Here is a 15,323-nt window from a genome sequence, read left to right as displayed (position 1 = left end):
GACATCTATTAAAATTAACATTATTTAAATACACTAGTAAAAACTTCAATTCAATTATTGAATGAAATTTTAATGTTAAAATAAGATTTTTATAATAAATTTGGAAATATTTCAACTTAACACATCTAAGACGGGACAGGAAAATAAGCCACAATTCTAATCGAACAAAAGCCTAAGAAAGTAATAGAAACAGAGTGTTGCTGCTATTATTTTTGTTCGTCTCTAGGAATACACAATTAATCGATTAACATATCACTGCTTGTAGTCTGTATCCTCTCCTTGTTGCTGCTATCTTCTCCACTCGATCGTTTCTTAGACTGATGCGTCCTCACGAACTCATCGATTCTCGCTTTCAATTCGATGTCCGGTATTAACATATCCGATGTCAAATGTGCCCGGTTAAACGGGTCGTGCTGCATCAGAAGCAAACATGATCAGATCAAAAGCCGACGTTAAATGATGGCTAGATCAACTGTGTGTATATATATAAGTGAATATTTGCTTACATTGTCACTAAGAAGATGACGTTGAATGATGGCTCGATCAACTGTGGTTTTTGAGCTTGGGAGTATCACTGGATCTCTCATTAGCGTGCACTGCAAAATCAATTTTGAAAAAAAAAACAGGAACAGACATGAGAGTAGGATTACTGAAACAAGATTTAGCATCTCCGTCAAGTTAGAGAGAATAATACCTGAATTGGGTCGAGGAACTCGTCTGGTATTTCACCAAGTGCAGCTTCAGCATCCATAGCTTCGGAAGCAGCAGCTTTGGCTTTTGTGCCCAACTCCATAAACTCTTGAATGATTCTTCCATCTTCGCCTATTCTCCGAAGAACATCTGCTCCTGCGTCGAATAGCTGCAAAAACAAGCACTTGTTTTGTTCAGTAGAGAGACAGACAAGTCATGATGAAAGTGGATCCGGTTTAGGAGGAGGATATGATAACCTGTTCGTTATATGATCGTCCATCACTGGATATGGCACTGGGAAATATGTTTTCTGAGTCTCCTCTTGCGAGATTGACATATATACGAACAATCTTCAAAGTTCACCAGAGATTCCGTCAGTCTTTTTTTTTCCACACATGTTGGTGAGGAGTCTGAGTAAGAATAGTAATCACTAACCTGTTTAAGCAACTGTCTTGGACGGAACTCGTACTTCTCAGGATCTTTCAAGCTTAAAGACTTACGCTGTGGACCCACGAGTTGTAACAAGAAGTAATTAAGCATATTCGCAACCCTCTCAACCTGATAAGCAACACACAATTAAACTATTCAGTAAGAATTTTGGGTAATCAAATCGAGCAGATAATAGTTTCAGGTTTAGAGTCAGATTAACCATCTCAGGGAGTAGAAATGGGGCTGTGATCTCCTCAGATGTAAATGCAAGCATAGTCACATCCTCATTAGCCAGCTTCATGTCAATTCTAACAATCTGCAGAGCAAAATAAAACTCTTTGAGGCATTATGAACCGAGTCAGAAATAAGATATAATAAGTGTAATCCACAAACATTCTCCTGAGAGTGGAAGAGTCTCGTTCTATCTTGTCTCTCTTGCGCTGGTCTCTGCTCCCACTCTGCAGTATTTGACATCTCTGCCTCGATTTGTTTAATCTCGAGAATTTTGTTAAGACTTTCATCCAGAAGAAAGATGCTATCATTGACTAAGAAGTTTAAGAAGTTCAAGTACACGCCCTTCTCTTCCTCTTTTGCAATCTGCAAACAATCAAAGTTTGGAAACATTATAACATTGGCACATGCTGATTGAAACTCAGAGCCATGGTAAAGGAAACTAAGAATTTACCCGTCTCCACGCATTTCGGTGACTAGGCACCTGCCAGAGATACTCTAGAAGCTCGGCAATGTTGTGGCGAATGTTGAACTTGTCATAGAACTGCATTTGGATCACTCGGTTCAGTCACATTAAAAGCAAGAGCAAATGGCCGCTAAGACTTTTAAAGTTAGCAAATTCTGAAGTACTATGCAATAGAGAGAAGCACGTTACTCCAGAAATATTATAGCCACTAAACAAAGTGTATTTCAATCACCTGAGTGTGAGAACCCGTGAACTCAATGTCAACATATAGTTTCAGTAAATTCCTGACAAGATACTCGAGCGATAACTGATGGCCTTCAAATAGAGTAGATGTAGCAGAAGAACCACTACAAAAAATGATTTGAGATTAGTGGACCGCGTTAATGCTATACAAACTAGCAACAGAAAATGAGGACTTTAAAGCTTTATTTCATGGGAAGAAAAATACCTTGAACGTGGCATCCAGCAGTTCAGAACTTCAACCATCTTTGCTCTCAGATACGGGTTTCTAACATATTCTGGGCTTGCCATGAACATTATTATGAAGTTCATAAAGTCATCCTACAGGAAAGAGAACAGCTATCATCAATGCAGGTACCAAAAAAAAAATCGAACTCCTGCAGACGGATGCGATGAGACTAAACATACCAACAGCACCCCATCCAAAGCTTTGGGGATTCTTGAAGCAAATATCAGTAACTCCATGGCATCTTCAACAAAATGCTCCGGCATACAGGAGAATTCCATGGGACAAGTTGAAGGTAAAGGCATCTTAAAGCCACCAACAAGTCCAACTAACCAAACAATGACTAATCGATAGAAAGAGATAGCTCGCTGGATAAAGTCTCCGTCCTTCAAAACAGTATACAGATAAAAACAGCTATTACTATCATGTCCTTGGTCCAGATAAAACGCGAAAGATGTTCTCAGAGCAGAGAATATGATTACAAACCCTTAATATTTGAGCCTCGTGGCAAAGCTTGTCCTGAGAATACAGCTCTAATTCTTTTTCCATTCTAGTTATGTCAAGTTCTAACTGTGGAGACGGTGCCTGATCTCTCATGGCTTTTAATGTTGCAAGATTGTCTTCGCCTCTCGAGATGTCCTACGTAATGCGACAAAGATATAAGTGAAGAACAGTACAATAACTATCTTCTGCAAATCCAAGCATTAACAACTACTATGTCACAATCTAAACGATATTAAGTTCATATTTTCTCTGCAATTCCTTCTTGGAATTACTGTCAAATGCTTTGTCCAGAATATGTCAGCAACCAAGTTTAAATAAGAGGTATCTACAAGATAGTTTATCATAAATGTCTCTCCATGATATTTAAAGTTCGGGAAAAAAATGATGGTTACCTGAGAAAGATGTTTGAAGTCCGAGAGTGCTTTTAGGAGACCCAGATTGAGGACCCTTGCAGTCATAAAGAAGCATTCACAAATGAAAGTGTATTTTGTCGTTGACTTTGCATTTTGCCGTGACGCATTACCACTTGAACTTGTGGCTTCTTTGGATTGCAACAAGCGACTTTCATTCTCGTTTCCAGCGTCATTTACATTTGCCGTATTATCCTTGTCAATCCACTCAGAAACTTCCTCGGATGATGCATGGAGAGCAGTCAAGTCGCTGGTATAAATAATTACATACTATTACTCATCATGAATATATAAATTCAGTGCGGAGATGCCTATCCAATTATCTCGAGGCCATACCTTAATTTTACGCGATGCCCATAGAATGCATATTTTGGATCGATCTTATCCCTTTTAGTAAAATGCGGGTCCAAAAATGGTTCACATAGCCGGAGCATGACTGCGCTGAGGTTGCAAAACATGCCTGAGCTAGCACAAGAAACTGGATCAACCTGTCATACACAACAGTATATTCAAGAGTGCCGGATTAAGCAGAAAATAAAATTACCAACTTAATGAAACCGGGAGGAGACAAATAACAAGGTAAGAATGAAGATCCGAAGCAAATAAACATTTTACTGAGGGATGATCACCTGTATATGGGCTCTCGACGCATTTGCATTGATCACTTCCGAAAGAAACTGTAGAACACACTCACGTGTATCGGTGCTTTTAAGTAAAATCATCAGTACATCATGCAGCCCACTGTACAAAATATTCATAAAGTTTTTGATTGTAGAGAAGGATGATAACAAATCTGCAGGACGACGTTCTGATGCTCCAGAGAAACACTGCTGCCTGAAATTCATAAAGAAAAAGACATGTATTAGCGTTACCTTTACAGGCTAATAATATTATCTGATGTATACCACGAGCCCTTTCATTTGCACAATTTATCCTTGTCAAAAGTCAATGTCCAATTAACAGTCAAGATTTTTCAGTAAAGACCAGATAAAAAATCCTCAAAACAATTGATTTCATCCACAGTATTCTAAATCCTAACAGTTAGCTAACTATATATTTCTGAAATTATGCTGGATTTGTATAATCATGCTTTAAATATACGACAGCTAACAGTAACAGAGTCATCTTATAAACCAAAGCATCTGCTTCTTTCCTTTTTTAATCAAGTCTCCACTTTGAGTAGTGCTAAACAACATTGCTTATTGTCCTAACTGTCTCGATAACTAAACACCCCAAAGATCACAGAACTCTTAGCTATAGAAAACCCAGAAATTTTAACAACAGAAGCCCAGAAATAAATCGGAACTCACCCAACATCAGGTTGACTCTTGAAGAGAGTGTTATCAGGCAATGCGCTAATATGAAAGAAAGGACCGAGAATGCTCGTCAACTCCATAGCTCGACCGTTCATATAAGCCCCACGCGGAACCCACCACTCATGACTAACCAAAGACTTAGCTCCAACAGGCAAGCTTACAAGATACTTAAGCGCCCTCAACGGCGGCTGGAAATCACCAAGCACAGACACATTAATAACCGAAGACCTCAAGTCCTCATACAACTCCTTGAGAATCAAATCCAAGTTATCAAAGTCCGAGTCCTTGAAAAACTCATCCAAAAAGCCAGGAGGACACTGAACACCACCACCACTACTACTCCCACCACCAAACATATCCAACGAGCCAGAACCAACCTCGGAGAAGATCAACGGAAGCAAAGGAGACGCGTTCCTCCTCTTCTTCGCCTTCCTGGCATCATCCGATCCCCCAAACAACTCCGGATTCGCCAAGTGAATCCTGCAGTACGAAACCGCGAGCCTCCTCGCGTCCCTGGTGACAGTCTCCATCTCCGATCTCAGATTCTTGTCCTTCATCGACTGGATCTTCTTGGACTCGTCGTAGGCGCGGCGGTAGCAGCCGATTAGGTACGGGAAAGGCGGCTCCGCGGCGGAGGAGGAGGAGGGGAAGTTGTTGTTGTTGCCGGAGAGGCGGTCGATGAGGACTCTCTCCATCAGATCGCGGGAGAGGAGGAGGGGTTTGCCTTCGCTGAGAATCTCGGCGGCTGTCATCTCTAGGTAGACGACTCGAGGATCGGAGGCGGATTCGGTTAGGGTTACGTGGAGGATCTTGCGGAGGATTATGTCCTCGATTTCGGATGGAGATCTTTGAGGCTTGCTGGTCGACATTGAGGGTGTGATTGGATCGATAACGGAGACTCTGTGATGAATCAGTTCAGAGGACTATCTATTGAACTTAATCGAGTTTAGTTATTGTAAAAAAGGAAAAAAAAAACGAAATTAAAATTTGCGGAAGAAGAGAGAAGCCATCGCTGAGATTATTGAAGATTAAGACAAATCCGAAGGATATGAATCTACTCTAAATACGATCTGTAGTCTCGTACTTGGTTGTTCTTTACTTGATCAAGGAAGGAATATTTATTTTACAAACTTGTTAGCTAAGAAATATATACTGTATTAAACATATTTGGGCTTTGGGTCTTCGGCCTGATCATTATGATTCTACATACACATTCCTCCATAAATATCACTAACAATCATTTGCAAGCCTTGTTTGGAATTCAGATTGATTGATGATCGATTTACGGCCAATTTTTTCGTTTTCATTTATCTTGTTGGAAAAGATAAATAATCTTGCATTTATGAATTTATTTCAATGTTTATTGATAACTAGGTCCTTGGCCGCGCTACGCGCGGATAGTATTTTGTTTTTTTTTTTTCATATTTTTGTACTATTATGTCAATTGTTTAGTTTTATAAAATGTTATGTTTTTATTGTAAATTTGGAATTAAAAATCTAGTTTTTCCTTACTGTAAAGTAAGTTAATTTTTTTGAATCTTACCACAACACATTATACATAAAGAGAATATAGTTGGTCTTTATATTTTTATTTGGTGTAATATTGAAAATTTTGATGGTTTTTTTAAATTATATATATTAGGATTGATTTTCGTGACTATATTCTATAATTGTCTAAAAAAATTGTTTGTCCTATATAGACATCCACATAAATATGGACTTCTGATAAATTTGTTCATTGAGATATTTAGTTTCACTTTTAACTTTATTCTCTTTTTTGACATCCTCATGCTAGCTTGTGGGGCTAGCCAACTTGGTGCAAAAGGGTTTACAAAAGCTGATTGAGATGCGCGTGATCGGACACCTTTTGCTAGGCTATTCATACGGAATTTTAAAGCTCTAGGAATATAAGCAATAGAAAGTTCAGAAAATTCTTTAGATACAGCCTGTATTTCGTTGAGCTCCGAGTCCAACACAGGCCAATCTTTCTCCTTTTGAATAAGCATAACCAGTTGTTCATAGTCGATTGAAAGACCATCTCTCTGTGTCTAAACTTCAGTATCACTTGCATTGCCATAGCAAACCTTCAGCTTCCGCTTACAGTGGTGATTTGGTGCGTGTATATCGGTCCTTACTCCAATCAGCATTGGAAAGTCACCATCCATTAACACAAAGCCAAGTCAAGATATGTCTCTTTCATTTATCCAGGATGTCTAGCAGGAGCGTTTCTTTGCGAAAGAACAGTTGTGTCCGTTACCTCAACTCCCATGTCAATCTCTATAATCTTGTCTACACGTTGAGTTATCCTCCAACACTATGCTTCAATTTTATTCGCTAATGGGAAAAACATAATTCCTACGACACTATTAATGATTGTTTTTTTTGTTAGACCGATACGGCAAACTTATGTTTTATTTAACAAAACTCTTATTTTAATTTTGTATTAAAGAATCAATTATATTTTATATTATCCATAATTTTAGTAAATTTACTTATTTGTCATGTTTTTATTAGGTTTTCGCTAAATCATTGATTTATTATTTATTTTTAGCTAAGTCACTAATTTATTAATTTAAAAATACCCTTAATTAATATTATATATATATATTAAAAATGAATTTTTTATTAGTAATATTAAATTTCTATTTTATATTAAAATTTAGTTAGTTTTTCTTATTTGTCATATTTTATTAGGTTTTAGACTTTTAGATAGGTTATTGATTTATTATTAATTTCTAACTGATTCGCTAATGTGTTAATTAAAAGAATACCCTTAATGAATTTTATATATAATTACAAACGAATTTTATTTTAATCATATAAAATTTATATGTTATATTAATATTAAATAAATTATTTTAAAATAATATAATAAAATTATCAAAAAAATTTAAAATAAGATAATTCTTATTTATATTTTGTAGCTATCTGAAAACAATAATTTTATTATAAAAGTTAAAAAGATACAAAAAATTATAATTAAATATTATTCAAGAAAAAAACATTTATATAAAGATATTTTCTAAACTATTTCTAGGATATGAGTGTTTTAAAAAATTTAACACGGGATGTTTAGAACACGGGATTATGCTTATGAGAGAGTGGCTCGGGAATGGGCTTCGAGATGGGTCGTCATGAGAGAAAGGTAAATGGGGGAGACGGCGATTAGGTTATTCAGAGGATGAGAAAGCTGTGTGCGCTTTGGCTTGAGTCTCAACAATACGTAGATTAGGGTTAATGGGCTGGGCTGGGATAAAGTGAATTATCAGATTGATGGGATTAATGGGCTGGGCTGGGTGAAAGTGAATTATCTGAGTTTGGCTTCACTTCGGCTGATGGCGCAAAACAAAAATACGGAGTCAGAGAATGAGTTAGCGCACAGGAAGCCCGATCGTGATTTTAATTTGAAGCCTAATCTGGCAGTGACGTGGCAATTTGATTGGCCCTGATTATTTTGAGCATGTGGCTAGCTTTAGGAAACTTAAAAATAGTCCCTTTTATATAGTGGGATCTTCAGACTTTCTAAATTGGTAATGTGCAAGTATTTTGTGTCGTCTAATATTCTTCCTAAGATATATTTTAGTGCTGTAAAGATGGTAAATTATTAACAAGATGAAGTTATTGTGTAAGAGAAACTTCTAATGCTAGTTTTAAACTCAAATACACATAATCGAAAGAGAGGTTTTATTTTACACAAAGAGAACAAAAACAATTGAGGACGAACAATGGATACAAACAATTATTTCGACCGATAAATTTAGCAACTTTTTTTTTGGTTTTACTCGAGATGATCATGCGGTCGGATGGACATGAACATTGCTGCATACTGAAGCAAACGGCGTTCACTGTTACCTTCAACGCTATGTTCCGACACAGGACTCATCGAACCGCCTACACCACCACATGTTCTCTTCCTGTACCGGCGCCACGACATTTGTATATTCACCGCAGCCCACGTCCTCCAGTTTGAGGAGTAGTATCTTGCAGTCCTCTTAAGGCGCTCGTTTGCGAATTTATAGCGGAAATGATCGGTTATGTACCTAAGATCTTCTGATCCCAGGGAAAACGCTTCGATGTTGTCTAGACAGACAAATGTTGCGGAGGAAGGAGGAAGACGGTCGATAAATGGACGACGTAGGCACCACGAGAGTAGCTCGTCGCCTAAGTAGCCGCCTGGTTCGAGCGTACTAGTGGCTACAACGCCTTTGCTTAGGCTCTGGTTACGTTTCACTCTCCCACGCATGATGAATATCATTCTCTGTACAGGATCTCCTTCTCGGATAATCTGTGACAATAACATATTCCAAGAACTCAGATTTTAAAAACTAAAGACAAAAAAAAAACACTCTTATGATGCGACGAGTACCTTTTCGTCTTTAGAGTAGACACGAGGCTTAGCACGATCGCAAATGTTGTCTAGGATCAAATCGTCCATGCCCCTGAACAATGGAACCTAAGAAAAAAACATATTATCAGAGACTTGACTCGTCTGAAAAGGATTCATCTAAGGTTTGTTTTCTAGTACATTGTTAATGAGATCAACGCAAAGATATCTCTTAATATCTCTCCGAAGACCCGGAGGCAGATCTTGTATAAGTTCCAGCTCGTCTTCTCCACCCAAGGCAGTCCATCTCTGCCGCTCAAATCTCCTAACTCTCTGTCTTAACCGAGAAGGCAACTGCCTACGTTTCATCCACCATTCCATATCCCTACACCGTATCTGCATTTTCCTCTTCTTTGCCATCACCGCGTGCAAAAACACCTACAAAAGAAAGTAATCAAGTTGTTAAAAACTTCCATCAATAAAAATATATAATAGAAGGAGAGACTTATCCTTGCATAGTTTACCTGAATGTTTCCGATCAACAGAGTGAAGAGTAATAACCCGCTAAGGACCATAACTATGCTGAAAACCACCTCAAGCCAGTTGCTTGTGGGCTCAAGATCGTTCCCGAATGTGCTGTAAAACGCAACCACACAGAACAGGATCAGTATTTGACACTTAAAGGTTATAAAACATGGAAACCTGAAACTCTGAAACTACCTGAGAGTCATTAGCCCCCAGAAGATAGGGTAAAGTATCTTAACCGCAAGAGAGTTGCTGGAGATGACCGGAAGTGCCCAACCGTAGATACCATATCGGAATGGTCCGTCAGAGTCTAAGCACATAGGCTTCTTAACCACACTGGTGAGGTTTCCAGATAAGCATGGAAACCCAATTGTGCTAGTGGGTGACACGAATTGGTAACAGACCTCTTCTTGGCAAGACAGACTCAGGTTACAGTTCGCAGTCCTCATGCACTGCTGTCTGATACAAGAAGCGACACGCTGTATTGCAAGAACATACCAGCATCCCCCAGCTACCTGTAACCACACAAAAAGATTCCATGAAAGGGCCATCTTTAGTATCATTTCTCCTGTTAGAAGTTGTTTTCTGTGCAGCCTGAGCGGACTTACATGAGAAGCGATGAAATAAGCGATGAGGTTAAGAGCAAAACCCCACCAAATAGTCCCGAAAATGTAACCAGTGACCTTCTGCATCCTTCTCATCAAGCAGATGCAGTGATAAATCTTGGGGAGGAACTGGAACAAGAAGATCAGCAGAAGGATCGTCATTATCAGCTTAACCTTCTCTTCTCTTATCAGTTTTGGCACCACTAACCAAAACACAGCCTGCAAAAAAACACAACACTTTCAAATGCTTCATGGGGGCTTAATTGACACTAATAAAATATTTATGGTTATTTTAATAATATTGGAATAGTTTGAGGATTGTTCTGAAAAAGGTTTTAACCTGCGGAACCGGGAGGATGACTATAACATCAAACCAGAAGCCAGTAAGCGAGCGTGCATAGTGAGACGCGATGGCGCGTGGATCCCAAACGAGTTTCCCACACCCAACCACGAGTGACTCTCTCGAGACGTAAGCCAGCCTAAACTGAAGCCACACGTGCCACAGATGAAGAGCATCCAGGCACGTGCGAACGACCGTTACAACAGCAGCGAACGCGCCGTCCATGTAGAGACACGCGGGTCCAGTAGTTCTCCCGATGGAGAGCGCGTAGAAGAAGAGCGGATCCACCGCCAAGGCCATCCCGCGAGCTAGAAGCAACGCGCGGTTCCACCTCTGCACGCGCTTGCTCCTGGGATCGAGAACTTCTCCGAACGGGCCCTTGAGACGTCTGAGCCGGGGTCGAACCGGGTTGGTGGGTGCGGATCCTTCCTGGATCGGGACTAGTGAGGACCCGGCTGAGGCACGCCACTCCGGCGCGTTGGCTTGATCGCAGCTTGTGGAGTGGAAGGCCGGTACGCCTACTTGAGTGCATGCGTAACACTCGCCGGAGCTCAGCACCGGCGTGTCGTCGCTACTGCTGCTCGATTCTCCACCGTTGTTTTCCGAGATTCCAGCTGTTTCCCGGCGGAGTTTCTGAGAAAACAGTCCAATCCACCTGAAAATCCGAATCGTTAACGATCTATTGTGAAGTAATTGCATGGTGGCTTCATAGGTGTAGAACAGTTCAGAAAACGAAGTGATTCTCCAGGAAAACTGTTTCTCGAGAAAATAAAACGTTCTCATAGAAAGCTCGTCACCGTCGAGTGAAGAAACAAAAATACATTTTCGAAATTAGTGAACATTTAAACGAATAGATATAAAACTATATACCTGAAGAGGAAGTTGGTGTGAGAGGGCATGATTGAAATAGAGGAACCACCATGGGAGAGACAGAAGATTTGCAGGTGGAGATTGGAGAGAGAGGTAGAAAGAGGAGATTGTATAGGCCAAGGAAGGTAAGAGTGTGTGATACGCATGTCTCTGATAGGATTCGGTTTATTGTTCTGGGAGACTCCGGTACGATAAGATTGAACCAGTATTTTACCTAATTCAGAAACCGAACCGGATTTGCCGAGGAGTGGTGAGCTGTCAGGTGTCAGAGATGTGTGTGGTTACTAGCGAAGAGAGAGCTCTTTAAGCAACGGCCCACAACAGAGACACTGAACAAATTGGATTCCGTACAGATCATGAAGATTACAACGTTGGGGGACCCAATGTGGACCCGACCCATTTCAATTATTATAAAAGTCAAGTGTCTCTTATAGCTAAATCATTCAAGTTTAGATCAGCTTAATTTACATGTTATAATCTAGGCATGGACATTCGGAGTCCCAATCGGGTTTCGATTATATCTATTCGGATTTTAGATTTTCGGGTTTATCAAAATCATTCTCATTCGGGTTATATAAAAGTTCGATTCAGAACTGGTTCGGGGTCTATCGGATTCGGGTCGGGGTTAGTAAATCTTTAAAGAACAGATATAATCTATTGTACTTTCGGGTTCGGGTTCCAATTGGTTCTTCGGTTTAAAAATACCTTATTTGTACATATTTTATAACTAAAACATAAATGAAATCGGTTCTTCGAATTTAAAATATAGGACTGGACAAATAAACCGAACCCGAAAATCCGAACCGAACCCGATCCGATAAAAATGAATCCGAACCGATCCGAACCCGACATAAATACCGAATGAATCCTGTTTTTTGGTATTTTGGGTTATGGGTATTATCCGAACTGAACCCGGACCTAAATGGATATCCGATAAAACCCGAAACATTTAAAATCACAAAACGAACTTCTACCAAATATGATCTTAATTCTTAATATGTATCCAAAATACTTTAAGATATTATTAAACTTCTAAAATAATTATATGTTACGTGAAGGTTGATGGTGGAATGTGGCGGTTGATGCCTGAAGTTTTTAGATTTTGGTTTTGTTTTTATTGAATAATGTTTCTCATTTCATGAGAACTTATTTTTTGTTTTATGATTTCATTTATCTGGTTTTTTTTCTATCACTGACTATGTTTATCTTTCGCTTGATTTTGAATGATCACGTTTGATGTTTTTTCTTATTTTTGAATCGATTTTACTTATGTTTTGGCTATTAAAATATGTACAAATCATGTATTTTAAATCCGAAGAACCGATTTCATTTATGTTTTAGTTACAAAATAGGTACAAATCAGGTATTTTTAAACCGAAGAACCGATTGAGACCCGAACCCGAAAGTACAATGGATTATACCGGTTCTTTTAAGATTTACTAACCCCGACCCGAACCCGATAGAACCCGAACCCGATAGAACCCGAACCGGTCCCGAACCGAACTTTTATATAACCCGAATGGGGTTGATTTTGATAAACCCGAAAAACCAAAACCCGAATGGATAAAACCGAAACCCGATTGGGACCCCGAATGCCCATGCCTATTAAAATACATGATTTGTACATATTTTAATAGCCAAAACATATGTAAAATCGATTCAGAAATAAATAAAAACATCAAACGTGATCATTCAAAATCAAGCGAAAGATAAACATAGTTAGTGATAGAAAGAAAGCCAGATAAGTGGAATCATAAAACAAAAACTAAGTTCTCATGAAATGAGAAACATTATTCAACGAAAACAAAACCAAAATCTAAAACCTTTAGGCTTCAACCGCCACATTTCACCATCAACCTTCATGTAATAGATAATTTTTTTTAGAAGTTCAATAATATCTTAAAGTATTTTGGACTCATATTAAGAATTAAGATCATATTTGGTAGAAGTTATTTTTGTGGTTTTAAATGTTTCGGGTTCTATCGGATATCCATTTAGGTCCGGGTTCGGTTCGGATAATACTCATAACTCAAAATACCAAAAACAGGATTCATTCGATATTTATGTCGGGTTCGGATCAGTTCAGATTCATTTTTATCGGATCGGGTTCGGTTCAGATTTTCGGGTTCGGTTTATTTGCCCAGCCCTATTATAATCATTGAAGATCTTTCTTATTGCTGAATTATTGAAAATTTAGATAAGCTTTAATCAAATTTACTTGCTATAATAGGACATCTTTTTCTTTTTTTGAGCAACTAATAGGACATCTTATAATTCTAATTTGAGGATATAATATTATAGACTTGTAGTATGTGTACGTATAAATAATTCAATGTTATACCATGCAGTAAAAATGGTTTCACAGACTTGATATTTTGCAGTCCATTGTACAAAGAATATGCTTTCATGATTCTACATTGATATTTTGTCTCTGTCATCATAATATAATTAATCATTGATAGATTTTTTGTTGTGTGATAAATTGATACTTGTTTACTTATACGTAATGTACCTACCTATGGAAGTGTGGATTGACCACATGGGACGTAAGCCATATAACTAACACACACTCTGATATTAACGTTGTGAATAAAATAAATTATTTGATCATCAAAAAGTTAAAGGCAGAATAAACTATTGTAATGGTTGCAGGAAAAAAAGAAACCTACTGTAAAATCTTCTCTCGTAGTTAGGCATATTTGTTGGTTAACATCTTACAGATACCCACTTATATTATTATAAAGCAGCACATTTTCTCAGAATTTCAAGATTACCTTTTATTCTACTAGTTTACATTAAATGCACCTTTGGGGACCTGTGGTATCAGCCACGTACCTGACAGCGAAGTTTCCACAAGGTGAGAGTCGTATAAAACCATACCATACGTTTATAGTTCGAGTCACGACCAATTTGAACGGATTTCACCCATTTGAATGATAATGACATGGTCGAAATTTAAGTGAGAGGGATTAGTGGAATACACATGAATGGGAGTGAAGGAGAAAAAGTATAATGGTAGAAGTTTCAGTCCGTAATCTTCGAAGTGTTCAGAATCAGATCACTAGATCACCAACCACTTAATAATGCATATAGATTTTTGTCGACATATTTTAATAAATAAACAAAGAGAAAAAAGACTAAAATAGCATCAAACCAAGTTTTTGTTCCCAAAGTAGCACTCAAGGCTCAAAGTCACAAAAATAGATTTCATTAAAGAGGTAATATACACTTATACCCATTGGGTTAATTAATTCAAACCTTAGGATTTAGAGTTAAGGGGTGGAGTTTTGGAATTAGGGTTTAAAATTTTATAAAAAATAAATAATAAAATAAAAAATAAAAATTTTAAAAACAGTTTCAAAAAGTATTTTTAAATTATAAAAAGAAAATTTGAAAAAAATAAAAAAATTTTTTGAAAAAATAAAAATTTTGAAAAAAAAAATCTAAAAAAAAATTTAATTTTTTTTTAATTTTTATTTTTTTTATTTTTGTTTGTTTATTTAATTTTAAACCAAGGGTATTATAGATATTTTACCCTTTAATGAATGTCATTTTTTTGACTTTCTCCTTCTAGTACTATTTTTGAAACATAAACTTTAAAAGATGCTATTATTGACAATTGCCCATAAACAAACGCCTAATTTAGCAATAATATATTTCTAAAAAAATAATAGCGAAAATGTGGAATATTGTCTAATGTACTATTGGAGCATATTGCAAGAAGACAAGAAAACCATGTGCAATAACTCGTGTCCATTTTTTCTTTCTTTCATGTCCATGCATGTAAGCTAAGGCCAAGACGAAAAAACTTAGGAACCAAGTGGCACAAGATGGCAAATAGAACGTGACATTATCTTATTCGATCGTATCTGGTTGGTCGACATTCCCTTCGATAGACTCAAATTCCAACAAACATAAACATTTAAATACCGGTTTTGACCTTGGAGTTTTTGAACACGACATTTCTTTTGGTTTCGAGTTCGATACGCCAAGAAGAGCAAAGTTTTTTTTCAAACTAAATATTTCACCTAAAACCGTTAAATTATGCAGAAGCAACACATACATCATGTCTTTTTGGCAGATCTACGGGGAAGTGCCACACAAGCCTAACGAATCAGGCCCAACATATAAATGGTCACAGGAAAAC

At 37.7% G+C, this 15,323-nt stretch overlaps 2 protein-coding genes across 2 annotated transcripts; both read right to left on the bottom strand.

Annotated features, from left to right (window-relative positions):
* Positions 1-57: 57 nt before the first annotated feature.
* LOC106372152 (probable ubiquitin conjugation factor E4) lies at positions 58-5,660 on the bottom strand. The gene is made up of 16 exons (XM_048742293.1): positions 4,507-5,660; positions 3,826-4,030; positions 3,533-3,684; positions 3,179-3,446; positions 2,769-2,921; positions 2,465-2,668; positions 2,265-2,377; positions 2,049-2,163; positions 1,805-1,894; positions 1,513-1,716; positions 1,340-1,435; positions 1,126-1,248; positions 948-1,040; positions 695-859; positions 507-596; positions 58-413 (listed from the first exon to the last, which is right to left on the bottom strand). The coding sequence occupies exons 1-16, from the start codon at positions 5,379-5,381 to the stop codon at positions 237-239; spliced, it is 3,123 nt and encodes a 1,040-aa protein (XP_048598250.1). The 5' UTR covers positions 5,382-5,660; the 3' UTR covers positions 58-236.
* Positions 5,661-8,154: 2,494 nt separating this feature from the next.
* LOC106372154 (cyclic nucleotide-gated ion channel 2) lies at positions 8,155-11,432 on the bottom strand. Its single transcript, XM_048742292.1, has 8 exons — positions 11,177-11,432; positions 10,307-10,961; positions 9,970-10,185; positions 9,557-9,876; positions 9,361-9,472; positions 9,038-9,274; positions 8,879-8,965; positions 8,155-8,797 (listed from the first exon to the last, which is right to left on the bottom strand). The coding sequence occupies exons 1-8, from the start codon at positions 11,320-11,322 to the stop codon at positions 8,291-8,293; spliced, it is 2,280 nt and encodes a 759-aa protein (XP_048598249.1). The 5' UTR covers positions 11,323-11,432; the 3' UTR covers positions 8,155-8,290.
* Between the last annotated feature and the right edge of the window lie 3,891 nt (positions 11,433-15,323).

This window comes from Brassica napus, chromosome A10 (genome assembly GCF_020379485.1).
Source record: "Brassica napus cultivar Da-Ae chromosome A10, Da-Ae, whole genome shotgun sequence".
Taxonomy (NCBI): Eukaryota; Viridiplantae; Streptophyta; class Magnoliopsida; order Brassicales; family Brassicaceae; genus Brassica; species Brassica napus.
This window is presented reverse-complemented; position numbering and strand designations above follow the sequence as displayed.